This window comes from Nymphalis io, chromosome 3, assembly GCF_905147045.1.
Source record: "Nymphalis io chromosome 3, ilAglIoxx1.1, whole genome shotgun sequence".
NCBI lineage: Eukaryota > Metazoa > Arthropoda > Insecta > Lepidoptera > Nymphalidae > Nymphalis > Nymphalis io.
The window spans coordinates 1,363,750-1,385,904 of record NC_065890.1 but is presented as its reverse complement, the minus strand read 5'-3'; the positions used below and the strand labels follow the sequence as shown (position 1 = coordinate 1,385,904).

The following is a 22,155-nucleotide window of genomic DNA, read 5'->3' as shown; positions in this document are numbered from 1 at the left end:
ATGTAAAGGTTGCTTTAAATATAAAGTAAAAGTAGGCCATAAGGTGCATATTTTAAAATGTAAAAATCTACTAGAATTAGCTCTGAATACCATTATTAAAACAAGTACAGAATTTTTAAAAACACATTTTTTAATATTTTTAAAAAACTCTAATTGGTAACCCTCACCCTAAATGTCATATGAGGCGCGTAAAGAGAATTTTACCACAACGGCGCGCTTTATAAAAAGTTATTATATCTATTATCGACTATTAAATGTAACAACTTTTATAGAAAAGAAACAATATTCTAAAATGTAAACAATGAAACAGTTGTAATAAGCTTCTTACGATTTAAAGATCTTTATAATTAAAACCATGCTTAAGAGTAGGTTTAATAAAACAGTGTAATATCTTAAATATATTTATTGTTTTAGATACAGGTTTTTCACAGTCTTATCACTAATATGTCAAATACACTAAGAATAGTTCACAATAAATTTTTTTTATTTTTTTTACACATTATTACTATTACATCAAATAAAAAAAAGTCATTTATACTAATGACTGCAGACTATAATTTAGTTATATAATACTAGTTTTCTTCTCACAGCTTCGCCCGCGTGCGAGGGAGAGGTGGCAGGTATGAGGTAAAAAAAATGTATGTCCTTCCTTGGAAGCAAACTTGAGTTTGCTTCATACCAAATTTCATCAAAATCGGTTCAGTGCTTCAGTCGTAAAGCGTAACAGACAGACGGATGATACTTACTATATTTCTCTATAAAATATGAACATTTTTTTCCTTATTAAAAAAATGAATAAGAGGAAAAAGTAAATTGTTCTTTCAAATAAAAAAAAAAACAACTCCTTAAATTATTTAAAAGATTAGTAAAACTTTAAGGACTTTCAATTTGACATACACACAAATAATGATAAAATAATAGCAAAAGAAAAACTCACTCTGAAGTATACAATACTATATGATTTAAATTTAAATGAACGCAATAATAAATTAATCTTATGACGTAAATTTCACAAAATACACGCATATATAACCAATGAAATGTATTCAAATATTTATTTACAAGGAGTAAATCTAAAAAATGCATTTTGAGTGCTGGGTTTTATATGAACTTTAGAATTAAAATTAAAGTGAATATAAGTAGTAACATAATATAGCAGAGTTATTGGCAACACGAATGAAATAAATAAATATGAGCTTTCTTTGTCTTTACTCCTTCGGCCATTTTAATAGAATATAATTTATTCTTATGGAGAAGCATTGACAATTTTTTCAACTCTTAAATTATAACGTGTTCATGTAACGAGGTCATTAACCAACATATATTAATAAAAGATTTCATTACATTTAATTCGTGCTGATTCTGTTCGTTGCATTCGGTAATTATTGATTGAATAGATTAAAGACTTTTCTAACGTTTTTAAACGCCACACAAACCTTAATGACTTTGTTTCTGAAGTACACAATGTGATATTTATTCCATAATGAGAAAGAGGATGTTTATTTGTTAAGTATAATATCCAGTCAGTGTCGGCGTCAGAGCCAACCGTGACTTGATATTTTTACCCAAGGGCAAAGCTAAGGGAGCAGTCGCTTTCGGCGCCAAAGGACAAGGATGAAGATTGCACGGCGGGAACTGGATTCAGTGATTTACGAGATTATTTTTAGATAAAGAGATAAAGAAACATGATTCCGATTTTAAGGATCAAAGCTATATTCAATTATCATGTTGGCATTATCTAATCGGAACTGTTTTAGTTCCGTTTTTTCAACACTGTCAACAGATTTTATTTTCTAAATAATGTTAGAAATGTGGAAATAATATACGTTTTCTCTAAATTCTCAATATTGATTATGAAATTCTGACTACTGAGCGGACACGAGTACTTATAATGGAACCAACATGGGGGAAACCAAGACCAAGGTGCCAAAAGATAACCACGCTCTCCTTGACAAGGACTAGGGCCGGTACTGTATCCGCCCAGCCGTCTAGTATGTAAATATAATGGATCGTATGAGTCCGTCGCGCACGGAGTCGCTGCTGTGTCCGATGCCGAAGTTGAAGAACACGGATTCGGCGGCGACCTGCTGCGCGCACGTGCCCATGGGATACCATCCCACCTTGTTGAACACTATACCCACTTTATACACCTGCCGACAATTTAGGAGTAACGTTCAGTTTTATTTATGAAAATTTTTATATTTTCCAGTATATGTATATAAATGATATAATTTAGACTTTTTTTTGGTTAAAAAATGATGTTTATTTTAATGGATAATTGTTAAATAGTGAAGTGTGTAGCGGCCGACCTTGTTCCGCTGGATGTAGACGCGGCGGTTGAACATGATGTCGAGCAGGTGCCGGTAGGGCACGCGGTTGGTGTAGTGCGTGTAGGACAGGCGCGCGCCGTCGGCGTCCAGCAGGTGCGCGTACAGCAGCTCGGAGTAGCCGCCCGCGCCGCCCGCGCCCCCCGCGCCGCCGGACTCCTCGCTCGGCGCCTGCGTCGGCACCTGGTACGTAAGTAGCGACATGTTAACTCTCCGCCGCACAGTTTAAACCAAAAAGCATGTGTAATGTTTTTTTTTTTTTTCATTTTAATTTAACAGAACAATATCAAACATAATTAAAATAATCTTTTGGTAGTTTTTTTTTGTCAAATATACAATCTACTGTACTTATATTTGAATATTGAAAACATATCATATGACCATAATTAAGCTTGGCAATGATAATGATGACGATTTGGTGCTTATAGATTTGAATACAAAAAACAAATCTCAAAATCGAAATTATTATTAAAAAGCTACCATATATTGTAAAATACGAAAAATCGTATTTATAATTTTTGGATCTACTTCAACAATAGTATCAATCATAAATACATTTATATTCAATGATGAAAACGTAAAAAAAAAAATTGAAACCTGAACGCCGAGCACGTAGATGTTTTTATCGACCATAAATGTAACAGAGCAGTCGAGCGCACTGGTGTTGAGGCAGTCCGTGTGCTGAACTATGGCCCGCTGGCAGTAAATCTTGTGCATGTTGTTGCTGTGCATCTCATCCATCACCACCAGGCCTGACATTGGGTTGGGGATTGAGTACGGAGCTCGTACACCTGTTAGATGAAACATTACAATATTTATTTAATAAGTTTAAATAAACCTTTAATAACAAGGTCACCCCGATAGATGCAATTTAGTAGGACAATTTATTTTAGTAGGACGAATATTGTCCCATTCTTGGCTATAAAATAAAAAAAAAGTTGTATTAGTTATTTCTATTAATCAAACTTCTTTGTTTAAAAAAAAACATTGGCATGAATGACTTGATATTTATAGTATTAATAAAATATATAGTAATGGTAAATTGTTACATCCATTTTACTAGTGCACCCGAAATACGATAATTGAATATTTTCTAGTTATAATTTTCTATGCATGGTACAGCAGTCGTGTGTTTCGTAAACGGTTATTTAAAAAAGTCTACTGGTGGTAGAGCTTTGTGCAAGCTCGTCTGGGTAGGTACCACCCACTCATCAGATATTCTACCGCAAAACAGCAATATTTGGTATTGTTGTGTTCCGGTTTGAAGGGTGAGTGAGCCAGTGTAATTACAGGCACAAGGGACATAACATCTTAGTTCCCAAGGTTGGTGGCGCATTGGTGATGTAAGCGATGGTTAACGTTTCTTGCCAATGTCTATGGGTGTTAGTGACCACTTACCATCAGGTGGCCCTTCCTATTCTGTAAAAAAAAAAGTCGAATAACATCCGTGTGGTAAATGTAACAATGAAGAAGATGTAGTGACCGTCCTGCCGCGAGGGTCGCGGGTACGTGCCGCAGGGCTGCGGGCGCGACAGCTCGGGCGCGCACCACACCTGCTCCACGGCCACCGGGCTCGGCGTGTCCACCGTGAACGTCGGCATCTGCACCATCGCCGTTGGACTTAGTAATGATCAACAGACTCGTCGCTGTTGTTAGAATTATTATTATGTCATCGTTATTCATCGATGCCCTCGTTGGATAGTGATGGAGAACCCAACTGCAGATGCATTCCTCGACAGCAAATTAAAAGTGTCATTGTAAAATATATTACAGATACCGTAAATAGTTGAAATAGGGGCATAATTCATAGTGATGACGGATGCATGCTCTCACGTTACAGGGCGGTCCGCCACCGATGAGCTGCTTGCGAGGCACGCGCGAGGCGGAGAAGCCGGCGGGCAGCGGCACGTCGGTGCTGGTGGACAGGATGTTCATGAGCACGGCGAAGGCCTCCGACTCGCTGAGCAGCGCCGAGCGCGCCGGGCCGCCCGCGAACTGCTGCGGCGACAGCGTCAGGAAGCGGATCTTCTCGACTGCACTCCGGATCGACACTTTCTCCTTGTGCTCTGCAATTGCATTAAACATTCTCAATGCGATGACGACCCATGAAGAAAGCGATAAAATATTATAATAATAATCTCATTAGCAATATATTTTCATAAAAAAACTTGGTAATATTAGATTTTTCAAATTATCTACGATTTGATAATTTGAATGAATTTGAAATATGACTATGAGTTTGGTAGCACATTCTATATGCACATAGAAACCATTATACCTGCAAGTGTAAAATGCAAAATTAAAATATTCTTTGATTAGGACAATTTCGACAAGATATTGCAATCAAAGATTCTGAACGTATTTTATATTTCAAATACACATCTTGACAATTTTTTTTTATCATATTTTAAGCACATGCTTAAAACTGTATTGTATTTTAATTAAAGCATTAGCATTTAATTATGATATTTTTACCGACAGTTCTATAGCCTCATTGAAAAAAGTTAAAAAAAACTGTATTGATAGTTTAAATTGTTTAGCTATTAAAAATAATTATAAGCTTAGATATTTATTGCAGTCACAGACAAGACGATTTTTTTGCACTTAATCAAAAGCGCATGTTGTGTCTACATCAAGAGAAATATAATCATTTGAATTTTTTGATTATCATTTTGTTTTGTAGACCTATGAACATAAAATAAAATAAATAAAAAAAAGCATGTATTTTCCCCCGCCCTGATTAATTATTTAATCATTTTACACATAGCACTATGCTCGATTACCTGTTTTAGGTTTCTTGTTGTGTTCAACTGGAGGAGCTGAGGTGTCTGAATCATTTGTACGACACGTATCCATCACTGTCTCTGGACTACTCTCAGCACTGCTATCAACATTAACTACCTGAAAACATATATTCTTATTAGCTGATATTACTTCCTCGCACAAGAGTTGTATCTGTGTTGCCAACCATTTGACAGTAAAAAGCAGCAAAACTGCTATTAAAAAAAGCGTAACTCAATTGAAATTAGTTATTTTAAAACATTTGTACATTACATTAACTAAACTACAACTATATACATTACATTAACTGACATCAGAAATATTTGTAATAAAGAAGAATTACTATGCTAAGTTTTTCTTATATGTATGTTTGTATATCGAAAAACTATTGCAATAGTCATACCTGTTCCTTTTCCTGTGAAGTCGATGGAAGGGGGCTTTTTTGCCTGTTCTCATTTGAACATTCTCTAGGTGGACTGACACTCCTTTCGGTTCTCTTTTCTAAAGCTTTTGCATATCTACAAAAAAAAATTGTAATACTAATTAATTTTCATTTACAGTTTTAAAATCAAAATCAATTTTTTTCTATTTAAATACATTAAAAGTGCTTATGAATCGTCAAGTACTACTATCGGTTCCGAATGTGAATTCTACGTTTTTTTTTTTGCCAATTACTTTGCCAAGAATTTATTAAACGTAGCATATTACTTTCTTTACAACAAATACTTCAATAATTTTTTTTTTTAAGATATATTTCGTATTGTGAAAATCACATCTTCACAGTTTTAGAGATTTATAGATCTCGTAGAAGAGTTATTGAGTTTTTCTGTCAAGAAATTCTCAGTAGCAAAGCAATATAGTAGTAAAGCAATATACATAGAATTAATGTGTTTGCACATTCATGACATGATACACTACAAAATGTGCTGGGTAACCATAGTCTGAATCCATCAAAATAAAAAGTAACAATCTGTGAATATCCCACTGCTGGGCTAAGGACTCCTTCTTTTAAGGACAAGGCAATTCCACAAAGCCGCTCAACAAAAACTAAGCACATGAAAATTTTGTAGTATTGCCTGGGTTTGAATTGATGTGTTCTAAACTAATATAAATTATATTATCATAACATTAATTTTATAGCTTTTTATGTCATGAAGAAAACTTCAATAAATATCAAGTTACCTTACAGCTGCTTCGAATAGATCCAGCTCACTGTCCACATTAAGATGGTCCAAGGAGAAGACAGTGATTACTGTATTTAATTCAACCTCTTCAAAACTGCTGTCATTTAATACCTCCTTGGTATTTGTGCTGATAATCTAAAAAAAAATTACTATAGATATGTTCTATTCTTGAATTTAATTTTTTTTATGAAATATTGGAACACAACAATACCAAATATTGCTGATACAACAATCTTAAACTTTAATATAAGTTACCTGAATACATTTTTCCATTAAAACATTTTCCTCAAACAGTCGAGCAAACTCATAGGCCCTGCATGCATTTCTTGGATATAAGTCCGACCAGAGATACCTTGTGCACTCTTTAACTAAATGAGGTAGCATATATTTCTTGGCTCCATAACACAATTCACAAGCCTTGTCAAAGGAACTGATATTTATATTACCTGTGTATATATACCTAAACGATGGTTTTGAATAAATTAATATTAAAGTCATAAGCTAAGGCTATATATGCACCAATATTATTTGTACTTACTCTAATAAAGCTTTAAATGCATCTATTTGCACATCAACAATAGGTATACTTTCATTTCGTTCTGCCATACCGCCATAAAACATAGCTTCAAAAACTGGCGATGCCATAGCCAGAATCAGTTTGTGACCAACAAGAACTACCTGGTTAGGCTCCGTGCCTACTAAGAACGTGCAATCGGACCATTGTCCTGACTGGAGTAAATAGGCACCTCTCTGTTTCAGCTCCGTACATTCCAGCTGCCAATCCGTTGGTGCAGCTCCCATTGTGCACTTATAGTTAAGCTGGTTATGACAATATAACTAAAACAAATGACTGAAAGACACAAACAACAAAATAAATGTTCAAGGAAACTAATTTTAATGTTGAATGAATTATTTATTTACTGTAACTTAATCTTTTGGTAATGACAGATGCGGCCTTCGACATTAATTCGTCAAGTGTCAAAACACTTTTTAAACAAACATCGAAAAACGGATTTTTTCCTAAAATTAGTGAATTAGGTACCTTATTGTTAATAAATATTATGTATACATCTCATTCATCATCATTTAATTTGATTTTTTTTCTAAAGATAACTAAGATATTTGTTTAATTGTATAATTATTATGTTTGTAATGAATTTTGTTTTTGTTTATATGTATTTTTTAAAATAAAACAAAAATCTAAAATCATTTTATTTACTCACCTTTAGTCGTGTTTACATAAAATTTTGAAATCCGAAAAATACAAAAACAAATAAATCTGGTTGTGTACTATGAAATACATTTCCAAACTTAATCGATAGAGAGTGTCAGTTGTCAAATATTTCTCTTATACGATTTGGGATGCTAGAGTTATGTCAGAACAATTGTATTGGTATTAAACCAATGGGATATATTATTTAAAATGAATCACGAGGAGATAAAATCAGTGGTACAGGAAAAGTTTCTATCAAGTGAACGAGTAACAGCATTTCTATGCGATGCAAAAGTGCTCCACCCGGAATGGGTGAAAAAAGACAGGCTCTTAGCAATCGTAGAATATGGAGACGAGAAAGCGGTTTTTTGTTTATTTACGTCATGTTACCCACCGAAGTCCTTCACGGACTTATCAGTAGAAATAGTACTGCCAATTGATAATAGTTTTAAGTGTGAAATAGACAACAAACCTTCAGATCCTGAAGCAATTTTGTACCTGAATTTACAGTCACGTAATAATAAATTTAAGTTCGAAATCCAAATGACTCCTCGCGTAGATAATTTTGTGGATGATTTGTTTCGAGGTATAGAAGCTGTCAATAAAGTACACATTCAGCCGGAGTTTATTTGGCTGAAAAAATACAATGGCAAAAATGAAGATGACATCCTAGCTCACAGCTTGGTCGTTCCTCGGGGTGGTGTCACACAACCACAGGCTCCTGTAGCAATCAGAGAAAGTCTCATAAAGCGAAAGATGTGCGATAAAGAATTTGATTACACATTTACCAAAAAATTTACAATATTCTGTGGGACTTGGAATGTTAATGACAAATCACCTGTAATACCACTTAAGGATTGGTTATGTGTAGATAAAGAGCCTCCCGATATTTATGCAGTTGGTTTTCAGGAATTGGACCTCTCGAAGGAAACTTTTCTTTTCGATCAAACATTTAGAGAAGATGAATGGTACCATGCAGTTGTGACATATGTTGATAGAAGAGCTAAATATGTGAAGGTGGAAAAAATAAGGCTCGTGGGCATGTTGCTGATTGTCCTTATCAAAGAAAAACATTATTCTCATGTCCGTAATATAATTTGTGACACAGTGGGCACAGGTATAATGGGTAAAATGGGGAACAAGGGTGGAGTGTCAATAAGGTTTGACTTACATAATACTTCCATATGTTTTGTTAATTCTCATTTAGCTGCACATGTTGAAGAGTTTGAAAGAAGAAATCAAGACTTCAGAGATATTTGTAACAGAACCAGGTTTGCGCAGCTTAACCAACAGTCAAAAGGAATTAAAGATCACGACCACATCTACTGGCTGGGAGATCTTAATTATCGAATCACTGAACTTGATCCACAAAGCGTTAAAAAGTTTGTCAGTGAAAATAATTTTGCACCTGTCTTGGAATGGGATCAGTTGAAACAGCAACATAAAAATAGTAATGTTTTTGCAGGTTACTTAGAGGGTGTCATAAACTTTAAACCAACTTATAAATATGATCCAGGAACTGACAATTGGGATTCAAGTGAGAAAAATCGTGCACCTGCTTGGTGTGATAGAATATTTTGGAAGGGTGATAACATCATACAGCTGGCTTACAGAAGTCATCCAACATTAAATATTAGTGATCATAAGCCTGTGTCGGCAATATTCACCTCTGAAATTAAAATAATAGATGAGGAAAAATATAGGAAAGTGTATGAGGAAGTTATAAAACAATTAGATAAGCTTGAAAATGAACTCATTCCACAAGTAAAGGTTGATGTGACTGAAATAGACTTTGGTACAGTCAGGTACTTAGAACTGCAAGTAAGAACAATAACAATAAAGAACACAGGAAAATTGCCAGTAGAATTTGAATTTATCAAGAAACTTGATGAAGCAAATTTCTGCAAAGAATGGCTTATTGTTGAACCTTACAAAAAATGTATTTGTGCTGATGAGTCATGTGAAATACAACTTAAAGTACTTATAAATAAAATTTCAGCATGTAAAATGAATGCTGGAACTGACAAATTGTATGACATTTTAGTTCTGCATTTGTATGGTGGGAAAGATATTTTCATCACAGTCAATGGAACCTACCAAAGAAGTTGCTTTGGGTGTTCAATTGAAGTGCTAGTCAACTTAAACATCCCAATAAGAGAAGTTCCAGTTGGAAAACTCATAGAACTTGAAAGCAAAAGAGACCAATGTGTTTCCAATCAGTCAACATATTCTATACCAAAGGAAATATGGTTTTTAGTTGACCACATTTATCTTCATGGCTTAAAAGAGCCTAATCTATTTGAACAACCGGGATTACATTCAGAAGTGTTGCAGATAAGAGATTGGTTGGACAGTGGATCCATAGATCCCATACCAGGAAGTATACATTCAGTTGCTGAAGCACTTCTGTTACTATTAGAGAGTACAGCAGATCCAATTATCCCATATAATCTCCAGTCTGTGTGTCTCAGAGCATCTGCTAACTATTTACAATGTAAGCAGATAATAATGGAATTGCCAGAGTTTAGGAAAAACGTCTTCCTATATTTATGTGAATTTTTACAAGAGGCTTTACAACATAGCGCCGAAAATGGATTAGATTCAAAAACTTTATCAACACTTTTTGGTGCAATATTTTTAAGAGATAATCCTAATTTGGTTCAAGAGCCGCAATCTCGGATAAACAAACAAGTCATAGACAAAAAGAAAGCTCAGTTTGTTTACCATTTCTTGATAAATGATCACAGTGACTTAATATTTTCCAGATAGTTACTTTAATAATGTAAATATTTATTTTAGTTATCCAAATACTCACAACATTCTTCATTAATGACTTTAGTTTTATTTATTTCTAGTTATAGCTTTTAAATGTCGACAAATTTAAATTTTACAATTGACAATTTTTGTTACTATGTGTAATGGATGTATGGAAAAGGGGCATTTATAGGAGTTTAGTTTTTTTGACATGATTCATTGCTTTGTTTGTAATTAATAATATACCTGTAGACCCTGTAGTATTGTTTAATTATTATTCTATATACAACGAATAATTATACAAAGTGGCCAATCAAAAGTTTTAAGTGTAGTTTTTATTTAATATAATTGTATCCATAAAACCATTTTAGATATAAAGGAAAATACCTAGCCTTAATATGAATTATCAAACCAGATTTATACCTTTTATGTGTTAGTTGCGCGTGTATAATAGTGTCATACAAGTTATTGCTAATAAATGACTACAAAATTAGATTTGATAGAGATGGTGTTAGTAGGACATGTGATCGTACAGAAATAGTTCAAAAGAGAATACATTGTATTATTGATAACTTTTATATTAACTTATAATATATTTATATTGTATTTAACTAGATTATCTTCATTTAATAAATTTCATTTGTAAAAAACAATAAATCTATGAAATTGAAAAAATATATAAATCCTCATCATAAAACACCAAAATAGCAGCAATTTCCAGCAATATGCTTAAAAACAACAAAATAAAAAAAAAATTGCTAGAAAAGTTAAATAATATTTTAAAATTATTCATAAAAGTTGTTGCAATGTGAATAATACCATTGTAAAATTTTATAACAAACAAATACTGTGGCCTAAACTTTACTTGAAACATTTAATTCTATTATTGTAGTTATATTTTGACTGTTGTTTAAAGTGTTTTACTTAATATTTACTAAATCAATGTATTTAATGTCTATGAAGTGGTACCTATCGTAACAATGTATACAAATTGGTCTGTTATTATTTATTAAACAATGAAACACTTTACTTTGTAATTATTTGATAATGTCTTGAGTATTTAAGAATACTTATTTCAATTTACTTGTTTCTTGTTTAAAATTAAAAAATAAAAATTAAAAACAATATTCTAATAGTAATTAATGATGTACATAAGTATATTGTTTATATTATTGTAAAAAAATATAAGTCAACTAGACCACAATATCTACCTCTAATATCTCTATACATTTTATGTGATCCAAATAAAAATAGGATAGTCAGTGTCCATGAGTTCTATTTTTTATTCGAATTATTGATTATGACCATATTTTTTTTACTTTTCGATAATATAATCATAATTAGTTTGTCATTATAGAGGAAATATGTAAACTATAAAAAATGAAAATATGGCAAACATTTTGACGATTACTCTCGAAGAACTTTTTTTTTTTTTGTTAATAATTCCTTTATAAATAAATATTTTCACAGTTCCCACTCCCCATCTCTTTAATATTGACAGGTATGACGTCACAATGCAAATTTAAAGTCTTATTCATTCTGTGCATTACACTTGCTATCAAAGCTTTACTAAAAATTCGAAATATGGTCGACAGAAACTTTGCAAAAACAATTTTTTTAATTGTTCCCTTATCGTTATAAATCTAACCTAAAATTGTTATATTTTATAAAAAAAAAACTGTTATATTTTATAACAATTTTAGTTTATTTTTTTAACAATACTAAAATCATACTTTTATTTGTAAAGTATTAATAATAGGTACTTAACACCGATTTCCGCCACGACGGAGAGATTAGCCAACTGCGCAGGACACAGCAGATGCTACGTATTTTTTTTAGTTTTTAAAATAATTTTAAAGGCACTAAAACTCAGAAGTAGATATGAGTAATCGCTGCCATGGTGGTGATAGGCAACGCGGATCTTCATGATTCTATTAAACAATTATCGCTTTTAACAAAATTTGTCACTACATAATATAAAATATCAACATAGATTATTTATATTTGTGTATTTACCATCAGCTGTCGTTATAAATAAATTATAAATAATAAATATTATTCACATTATTACTCAAACTCATTGTTTTTACGTATAACCTTTTTCTTGCATACACAATATTTTGAACGCAGCTTCCTAGATCCTGGATCGATTTCATTGTAAAAAAAGAGCGGCAAATTTAATTTAGACCAATAGAAGGTGTGCTCGAACCGTTATGTCAATCGGTGTCACTGAAGTTCAATCGTATTTACAATAACAACGATTTCAACGACCTAGGTATTTCAATACTTCACATCCTGCCTTTCTTCAGTTTAAATTCAATTCGTAACTGTTTCAACGGTGCTCATAACAAAGTTAAAAAGCAAGCGCGGATCAAAAACTTTATACATTTTGCTGAGCATTTGTATTAAGCGGACGCTATCATACAGATTCCTGCAATTTGCTTTTCTTTGTTCGAAGAAACTCATTAATAAAAGCAATGGAAGTTGAAACTAAATGTGAGTAAATAATTTTAAACTTTATTTTTTTCATCCTTAATATAAATATAATCAATTTAAACAGTTTTTTTTATTTAGTAAATAAAATGGCTTCTTAATTTTGAAAAAAAACCTTATCTTTTTAATAAATATCGCTTATTCCAAAAATATAAATAAAATTTTAAATGAATGTAACCGACAATAATACTTAATTATTGAAAAAAATATTTAATGAGATTTTTTAAATATAAACAATGACAAATGAAATTAATATGATATTTTAAACTTAACCAAAAATTATACTTACAATGCATAACGAAGTAAGAAGTAGAATCTATTTATTAAGAAAAACAAATATTAATGCAATGTAATAAATAACTAATAAATAAACTGTGATATTGTTATTTTCTGTTTATCGCGATGTTATACGTTTGTGTAGCTACAGTAACATAAGCTAAACTATTTTTCTTTTAATGTTTAAAAGAGAATGAAAAGTGAAAAGATGTTTTTTATCCGTCGAATCTATTTACGTATTTTATATAACTCCTGCGCAGCGCAGTAAATTCATGTTACATGGGTATTTTTTCACCCTAAGCGATAGATTAAAGATCTATTTTCGGTCAAACAATGACAACGAGAATTATATCAAAATGGCTCATGAATTAAATTCTAGTTTTATATGGAAATTTACACTATATTTTTTATTCCTTTATAACTTGTATCGTTTCACGAGATACATTTTATTCTATACGTTATTACAGTGCTCCGACAAAATTCAGGAAAATTAAAAATAAGGCGCTTTTAATATATATTTTCTACTTAACTTTACGTGCGCGTGTTTATTTAATTTATATGCTTCGACAGTTGCTGCGGCAAAACAAGTTTCAATTCGTCTACTTTTTTTTAGTTGTGTCATACCTTAAAATGTATTTTTACGATTTTTAAGAACATGTTGCATTATACTTAACCGCCACTTTTAAAAGATTAGCAATGAAAATTAATTATTGAGTATGGTTATATATAATGTTATATCTAAAAGAAAAGTCAGCCTTATCCTAGACAAATATAATCAAAAAGTATTTAACCTTTTTTTAGTTTAAATGAAATTTAAATTTTATTTTAAGCGTTAATAGTGCAATGGTTTACGGGCTTTTTAGTAATGTAAAGGCTCAGATTCGATCTTGACCCCTTTAGCTGTTCTCTTTCTCACTCCTACCATAAGCTGAACGCTTAATTGCATTTGTAATTATGAATATTAGTATGCCCTACAAAAATACACGTTTCTTTTTTTATTATTAAACTACCTGCAAATATTTGCAAATAATCTTATTCCATTTATTTAAGCTGATTAAACAGGCTTACAGCCGGCCTGCATTTCAAAGGATGAGGCCTTACTCCTTCGATATGCTGCTGGAGGGCCAGTTGAGCCGCTAAATATTCATGGTATTCAGGGAGACGCTTAATACAAAAATAAACCTTAGTTGGCTCAAAATTCCGACACCATTTGATATGGGGTTGCTCTGGGTTACTCTCCTAGAAACCTCATCGATTACCTTATCTCTGTAGAGTTCCGTTACTTAAAGAACGGGCTAAGAAAACTAACTTTATTTAAAAAACTTTTTATAACAGCTGTTTAATTTTATCAAATAATAATTATCACGTGTTCTGTAATATCATTTACTCTTAATAGTATTTTACAATTTCATTAAAATTTGCGACGCTTGTTGTGTTTATATAAAAAAACTCATAAATCTATTTTATTAGTCCACTTAATTTAACCAACTGTGATTACTAACGAAGCGACCGTTGGTCTCAAAAGTGTCCGTTAGTGACTCACGCGCACCTCTTCTGCGCCTACGCCAATGACCTATAGAAATTTAAAAAAAATCGTTACAGGGAACGACGTCTGCTCATCTTCGTGAGATTTCCTTGTTAGACAAACATAATAAATATATACGAATACAAAATGTTCACAGTTGCAATCGGTTGGATTCAATAATTACACCTTCTGCTTGCTTATTGGTGACAAGAACTCTTTACGATTATTATATTTTTGACATAATTTCGATCTCATTAAAGAATCAATAAAATAGGACAGTGGAAGGAAGGGGAGTGTTATTATATATATTAGTGTATATATATATATATATATATATATTATATCGCATGCACCGATCAAAATGACCCGGAAATTGAATGGACTATTTCCTCGTGTAGTAATTGTAACATGCATTTCAAAATAGTGTGCAGTTATTAAATTTAATTTAAAATTTAGTATTTATTTTTGATTATTATGAATAATTAAAGAGTCACCTGTAAAATAATCACTTTTCTTAAGACGTAATAGAGTAATGAAGCGAAGGGAATCCGTAATACTTTTTTTTCCAGTTTAAGCTTTAGACGCGACGGGTTTAATGCGATTTAATCGTCACGGTTATTTGCAGTCGCTCTCAGTTTAAATAGAACGCACTGAAGTGACTAAATGTAAACAATGAACATAGATACAACGATATGCTTTGATGATACATTTTACATTATTTATAAAAATTCGGTGTGCGTGTTTTATTAATTCTTCTCTTAAAGGGTTTGACCGATTTTGATGACATATTTTTTGGGTCAGGGCTGGATTAGGGGATCCGTGGTTTACAGACTCCACAAGAGGTCCCAGTACCCACAATTGTTATTTCAAAAACAAAAACCGTTCCGATAACGACGAGTATACACATTTAATATAGTTATATTATGTAGATATTTATTTTTGTTAAAATAATTTAATTAGTTTCAAAAAAATTGTTAGTACAATTGAAAAGAACTGTTTATTTTTTCGAAAAAAATATTTGGGATCTGCACTCCCTGTCCTAGAGCCTCCAGAACTCCGAATCCGGCTCTGTATATGGTCATTTAGATGGTTTTTAACTATAGCTGGACCCGGTAAATAACGCTATTGACGACATTCAATATTTTTTTATTTTCTTACATTTTTTTTACAAAATACATTTCTTGAGTTTCTTAGAAACATCTATTTAACAAAATATAAGCCATTTTTTATTACAACCTCATTATTTAATATAATGTAACGCGGTGAGCTACTATTTTGTCTGTGCTAAGCAGTTACATATAAAATCGTACCTAGATAATTATAAAATCGTTGAAGGATCATTCAGAATCATAAAATAAACGTGAGCTTATTGAGCTATTTTTAATTAATTCCAATATATGTATATACTTAAATACTATAAAATGATAATACGTATATAAAATTTTAAGATATTTACGACAAACTAATGTATCCAAATAGAAAACTTTACGTTGATATAATATTACTTATGCGTATTTTATCATCTTATTATGTATATCATCAATGTAGGTTATGACTCATTTGAGTTGTTTTCATTAGAAGAAATACCGGGTACATTGTAGCCATAAAATATTGATAGCATTTCTTCCAAGAGTACCCTTAGGTTGATGAGGTAAATGAAAATACGATTGGACGGAGAAAATTCAATTCTCTCGGTGTTTAATGGGGCCGTTTAAAGCGTAACTTTGTTCATTTGATAAATCTTAGCATTCTATGTTGTGAAAAATGCCCAGGAGAAATAAAAGCGTCAAAATACTTGATTGGTGGTAGGGCTTTGTGCAAGCCCATCTAGATACCACCACATATCACATATTCCACTGCCAAAAAGTAATATGTAGTATTGTTGCGTTTCGCTTTGAAGGGTGAGTCAGTGTAGGTAACTACAGACACAAAAGACATAACATCTTAGTTTTGGTTCTTCGGTTGGTGGTGCATTGGCGATGTAAGCGAAGGTAAATATTTCTTACAGCGCCAATGTTTATGGATTGTTGACCATATTTCATCAGGTAACTCATTTGCGTCTGGGTTCATATTTCTAATTTTAGAAAAAGATTAGTAATTATGTTGCCATGATTAAAAAAAAATATTCAATTTTTTTTAAATTGAGCTCTTTATGTTAATTTGAGATATGTTGGTAGAAATTGTTAGGCTTATCTGCAAAACACTTCTAAAGGTTTAGAAGGTAATTGAGTTGTGACAATAACGTAATACAGGACGTTGGGTCGCATACGAACAAGAGATCATTCGGCATTTGTAAAACTCCTACGGAGCACTGTTACCGACCCTACCCTTATTCGACTCTCATTACCATCACAATGCAGGTTATCCACGATACGCTCGCTCCACTGAAAGCAAATATTGACCATTGTCCGTTTCGATTCCTGAATCGATCACAAAGCATTATTTTACTAAATGAGCGGAAATTAAGACGGGGCTGTATTTAATGTTAATGCCTAAATTAATTGTAGCGTCTAAAGTTGGAAATTATCCAGAATTATCTAGGTTAAGAGATATATTAAAAAAAATATGATCTCATTAAAACGAATAAACTAAAGACTTTGTATAATTATTATAACTTATCATAGTAAGTTATAAATTTCTACGCAAAATTAGTTTTTTAATAAATAAATTCATATTTGATCGTATATGATTGAAATATCGAAATATATAAGTTCGCTTTTATTATGATTTATAGTTCTTAGCAATAATGTGTTAACTTTTTGCTAAGCTTTCCACGCGTAATTGAATCGCTAAAGAAGCGCTGTCGCTGCTGCGAGTAACATTTAAGTCACGTTGCAGTGTTCTGTGACATTTGTTTAAATAAACCTACACATTTTTTTTTAAGTCATTAAATTTCGTTGTTAAATCTAATGGCAAATAGACATTTATTTAGAGACTAAAACACAATTTACTTAATTAGTTACCAATAGTTTGATAAAATATAATAAATAGTCGTTGGCATGAATTCGTCCGAATAATTCATTCGTTTCTAGTTTGAAAGTCTGTCCTTGTTTGCGATGATTCAGTCACGATATTTTTTTCCTTCACGACAATATAAAAAGTATAAGCAAACGTTGATCTGAAAGGATACCGTTAGTAAAAATTATATTAATATCGATCAAGTCAACTTTGGTCCCCAAAAATGTCAATCATTTTGTAATTAGATGTATGTATATCTCGTTCATGAGAACACAATTGCTCATTTCAGCCTACACACCTTTCTACAAGTTTTTACATTGTATAAATCATTTCCGTTCGCTATTATAGTCCTAATTGCTTCAGTGTGAGAGAGTAATTGTTCTGCGATTTCCGACAAGTTTTTGTGCAGCGCTGACTGGATCTCGTGCAAGGAAAGCTTGTCTGGCAAGTACCAGAAAGGCAAGACGTGGGCAGCAATCCGGCGCCCACACTTGCATATTTACCCAATGCTCCGATGTACCCAATCTGCAAATAAGTTGAAAGGGAATTCCTTACCAAATCGAGACTACATTCAACTTACGTTTTAGCATTCTTGCACTTATGCTCCTACATTTAGGCCTTATTGTTATGAAGATATCTTAAACAGGTTTGATATTAAATTCATATTTTCTTATTATTATTATTAAATTGTAAACATCTTCAAATATTTTATATTTGAATCGACTTTACAACGCTTATTAGAAATACTTATGAATTGTTACAAATAATAATTAGTATTGTATACTAGTTACTAGATCCTTTAGCATTAAATGATTAAGTCATTCGTGAGACTGAAAAATCGCTTTTAAATACTTATTCAAAAGATTATTAATGACTGAAAATCGACATCGGGTAAGTAAGCGCTGCGCTACCTCGGGTCATCAAACTTGCATCGGCTTGTTCCGTTCAACGGTTTACCGCGACGTGGTTAAGTTGAACACATGTTCGCCTATAATTGCAACACGGACGATGGCCTTGCTCCACGACGATATGGAGATTCTGACTCATCATACAATTGTTTGCTTTGTCTAAAACTTTGTCTAGATTATGTTTACTCGTAATTAAATGTAATTATCACGAGGAACTTATTTGAATAGGGAAATAATTTTTAATTAGCTAGTATTTGTTATAAGGATATCGTTCTAGGTAAATCTTTTTGTCTATTATATGCGTAGTTTTTAACTTCACAATAAAATAGATCGCGTATCGATTTCATTGTGTATCCTATTACAGAAGTTGTTAATTTTACTTTCAAAATAAGTGAAACGTTGATGAATATTTAAATGACTGACATACGGAATGTCGCCCATGTTTAATGAAAACTGTAGATAAATAGTTATTAGAAATTGCACACTTATAATCTCAGATCTTCATCCGCCCTCGCGGCTCGCATCCAGCCAGTGATCGGTACCCAACTTTTGCATTCGTTACTATCATAGTAGGTACACTAAAAATAAGCTATGGTATGTAAATTCGAAATAAATAAACCTTCATTACAAAAACGAGCATGAATCATGTTATTGCAACCAAACACAGAACTGTAATTTCCTTAACAAACAAGAACATCACATCTGAAGCTAATAATAATGTGGGGAGGCAAGTTTCTTATCCAATGTATGTCCCCCTAGTATTATAGTAATTTGATTACGTCTTATATTCTCAGAGGCTTACGAGAATAGAGCGGCTTGCTCCCTCTGGATTGATAAATTATTTGCAATATCTATGACGAAAACTATCTAAATAATAATCGATTTTCGTGTTAATTTCACTATTCTCGATCTGTTCTAAAATACTACGAAAACGTTCAAAAATTTTTTATTTTCATAATAAACCACCACAATGTGGAGTTGAAACAAGAGGCAGACTGAATGCCTGAAGGCGTTCTCTGCGAGTCAACCTTTAGGCTAAACAGAAAATAACATTATTACAAATGTATTCTTTTTTAGAAATGTAGCAAAGGAATCTATTGTTTTCGAAATTTCTATTTGTGGTAAAATATGGTTTATGTTTTGTGTGTATGTTGAATATCACACAGGATTCCTTGTAAACATTCATCCTTTAGAATATGTCAAGACAGAACTCCCTTATCTCCGCATATTGAGGCAAAGGTTATCGTATTCGGTTTATTACATTGTTGTTTGTTGTTATCGTTAAATATATTTTTTTATAAACTAACTTTCCACCACGGTTTTGCTTATTCAGAATTTCCACTACTTATTTGAATTGAATTCGAATGAGACTGCGTAAAACATTTGATATTTATAATATGAAAACGGATTGTGGAAACAAAGCTTAAATAAGATGATATGAAGCGCGAGGGGCTTACTCAGACACTACTCATTTTGGCTCTATAAAAAGACTTGAAACCTGTCCACGACACACTATATTTCCGCAATAAAAACAATGCTGAAGGGCCGTAGACTAGGGCACAGACAAAGGGCCGTCTGGATATACTTTTTGCGAGAATCATCATTGTCTGCCACCCTCATTAGTCACGTTCAAAGAGCCACACTTCATTTCAGCGCGTTTTTTTCTCTTACAATAGATATATTCATAATAAAGATTATTAATAAGCGACTCTTGTTTTTAAAAAAAGCGCAGTTATTTAAAAAAGATATTTATTCAGCATTATTAAAAGACCTTAGTAATTTTTTTAATTTTTGCTTAGTAATTGATTAGTTAAAAACTGATCTCTTCCTCTCTGCTATTAATGATTTGACAATCGAAAGAACGAGACGCAGCATTGTTTAACTTATCACCCGCTAAACAACGCTTATAACTTGATGTATTCAAAAAAAACAGTGAACGGTCGTAATGATAAAGAAAAAGGTGCGATAAAATTAAATTCTTCGAATGTAATATTGTCTTAAATGAAAGTGCCGTGTTAATCTGAAAAGGGAAATGTTGAAATTCTGAAATATAAGTCGGGTTAGTTCAGTTTTAATTCTCTATTCACCCCAAAAGGAAATGTTAATTCGGCGCGGAGCTGCAAAGAATTTAATCAGACCAAGAACATTTGGCAAAGTAACAGAATGTTCAACTTTATCGGACAAGAATGATAAAATAGGCTGGAACTTTACTTTTACATCTCGATATACATAAATACCATGACTGCCAAAACATTAGTATTTCCTTAACGAAATATATGGAATATTTTTGATGTAATATTTCCCTAAAATAATTCTTAGGTCATTAAGTTTTACGCTTTTTGTAAACGGTTAATGATGTTAAGATGTTAAAATCTTACTCGTTGAATTAAAAAAATCAGTATATTAGATTATTTCCACGAAAAAAAAGTAAGCAAAAGTGCTTCTAATATTTATGCAGATTTTGTTTTAGATAAAATGTAACGTTTGTAATGGAATCGTAGTTACGCAACCGTGACCGAAAACTTCGTCGGTAATCAACAAATATTCCAAGGAATGAAAGAAATCGTAGCTCAATTATTTATTATATATAACTTTGCTCAGTCATTTTAATAGTTGTTTAAGTAGACACATTTCTCATCGTATTCAAACTAATACATAAGCTTGATAAAAAAGCGTGGCGTTAGTATTTATTGACTTCTATACACATTATATTACTTGAGAATAAGCGTAACTACAGACTTTCATGTCGATTCTGAGTTCACATTCCTAATCGGTGATTTTACGTTCAATTTAATTCTATAACATTACGATTCAAGTAATTATAAGAGCGTACTTGAATAAAGTTAACTTTGATCTTGGTAAGATTTTTCACAAACGCGATATCATGATCGAAGTTTAATTTTTATTTCTATTCTGTGTAATAGCAAGCTGTGTCAGCTAACGGTAATTGCAAACTCGATGGCACAAACAATTTGTTACCGAGATAAACAGCTAGAACATTTGTCAAGACATGCCGCTTTTGAAATGTTATGGTGTTCCCAATGTTTATTATTCGGTTAAATTAAGTTATTTAATTCAATCATTATCTATTGTATGATTATAATATTTTGAGTTATTATAATCTATACTGATAGTCCTATAAAAGTCTGAGAAGGAGTGAAGGTATACAAACCATAGACTATCATATACTATGCGATTTGCTAATAGCTCTATATTATATGCTACGCATAGTTTTCAATTATTATATTTTTCATAATAATACTTAATACCCTTAACCACTTATAGACGCTTTAAAAATAACAACATTGCCGACAATCAAAACGTTATTTTTTCGCGAATTATAATGAATATATTTGATTAATTATTATCGCGATCGCGATCAATAATTTCGTCACATTTCGCGTTACTTCAATGTTAAAGTGTATTAAAAATCCCCCCCAACACCCCCCCCCCCCCCCGTTGTTAGAATATGCTATAGATAGTCTAATTTTCATTTACAATAAATAAAACTTCTAATCGCTATCATTCTTACGTAAAATGAATAATATTCCTAATAGTTAATATTACAATCACAATAACTACTATAAATGTATAATATATCATCTAAGTAAATAATAAATTGCTAAGAAATAAGGTTAGTCGCAAGATAAGAATCGAAGCCAAAATAAAGCAATATCTGCAAGTAAGTATTTTAAGTAACAAATGTGGGGATCACGACAGACAACGTCCAACGCCT

The 22,155-nt window shown here is 32.0% G+C and overlaps 3 protein-coding genes across 3 annotated transcripts in view; 2 read left to right on the top strand and 1 right to left on the bottom strand.

Moving 5' to 3' along the window:
- Positions 1-415: 415 nt before the first annotated feature.
- LOC126780991 (uncharacterized) lies at positions 416-7,241 on the bottom strand. The gene is made up of 10 exons (XM_050505724.1): positions 6,831-7,241; positions 6,548-6,752; positions 6,291-6,427; positions 5,512-5,626; positions 5,111-5,228; positions 4,161-4,393; positions 3,811-3,928; positions 2,925-3,118; positions 2,310-2,510; positions 416-2,150 (listed from the first exon to the last, which is right to left on the bottom strand). Exons 1-10 carry the CDS (start codon positions 7,091-7,093, stop codon positions 1,989-1,991), a joined length of 1,746 nt encoding a protein of 581 aa, XP_050361681.1. The 5' UTR covers positions 7,094-7,241; the 3' UTR covers positions 416-1,988.
- A 378-nt stretch (positions 7,242-7,619) lies between these two features.
- Positions 7,620-11,110, top strand: LOC126780988 (type II inositol 1,4,5-trisphosphate 5-phosphatase). The gene has a single exon (XM_050505722.1). The coding sequence runs from the start codon at positions 7,716-7,718 to the stop codon at positions 10,272-10,274; it is 2,559 nt and encodes an 852-aa protein (XP_050361679.1). The 5' UTR covers positions 7,620-7,715; the 3' UTR covers positions 10,275-11,110.
- A 1,384-nt stretch (positions 11,111-12,494) lies between these two features.
- The window catches only part of LOC126780994 (stathmin-4), a 29,211-nt gene continuing 19,550 nt past the window's right edge, over positions 12,495-22,155 (top strand). The window contains exon 1 of the mRNA XM_050505730.1: positions 12,495-12,755. Coding sequence (XP_050361687.1) covers positions 12,737-12,755 — 19 coding nt within the window. The 5' untranslated portion in view covers positions 12,495-12,736. The remainder of the gene's footprint in view (positions 12,756-22,155) is intronic.

Excerpts from the sequence above, each read along its gene's own strand:
- LOC126780991 (XM_050505724.1), bottom strand. The coding sequence starts at position 7,093 with ATGGGAGCTGCACCAACGGATTGGCAGCTGGAATGTACGGAGCTGAAA. Across the intron at positions 6,753-6,830 it reads GCATTTAAAGCTTTATTAGA|GTATATATACACAGGTAATA; the intron begins GTAAGTACAAAT and ends ACCATCGTTTAG. Across the intron at positions 5,627-6,290 it reads CTATTCGAAGCAGCTGTAAG|ATATGCAAAAGCTTTAGAAA; the intron begins GTAACTTGATAT and ends TTTTTTTTGTAG.
- LOC126780988 (XM_050505722.1), top strand. The coding sequence starts at position 7,716 with ATGAATCACGAGGAGATAAAATCAGTGGTACAGGAAAAGTTTCTATCA.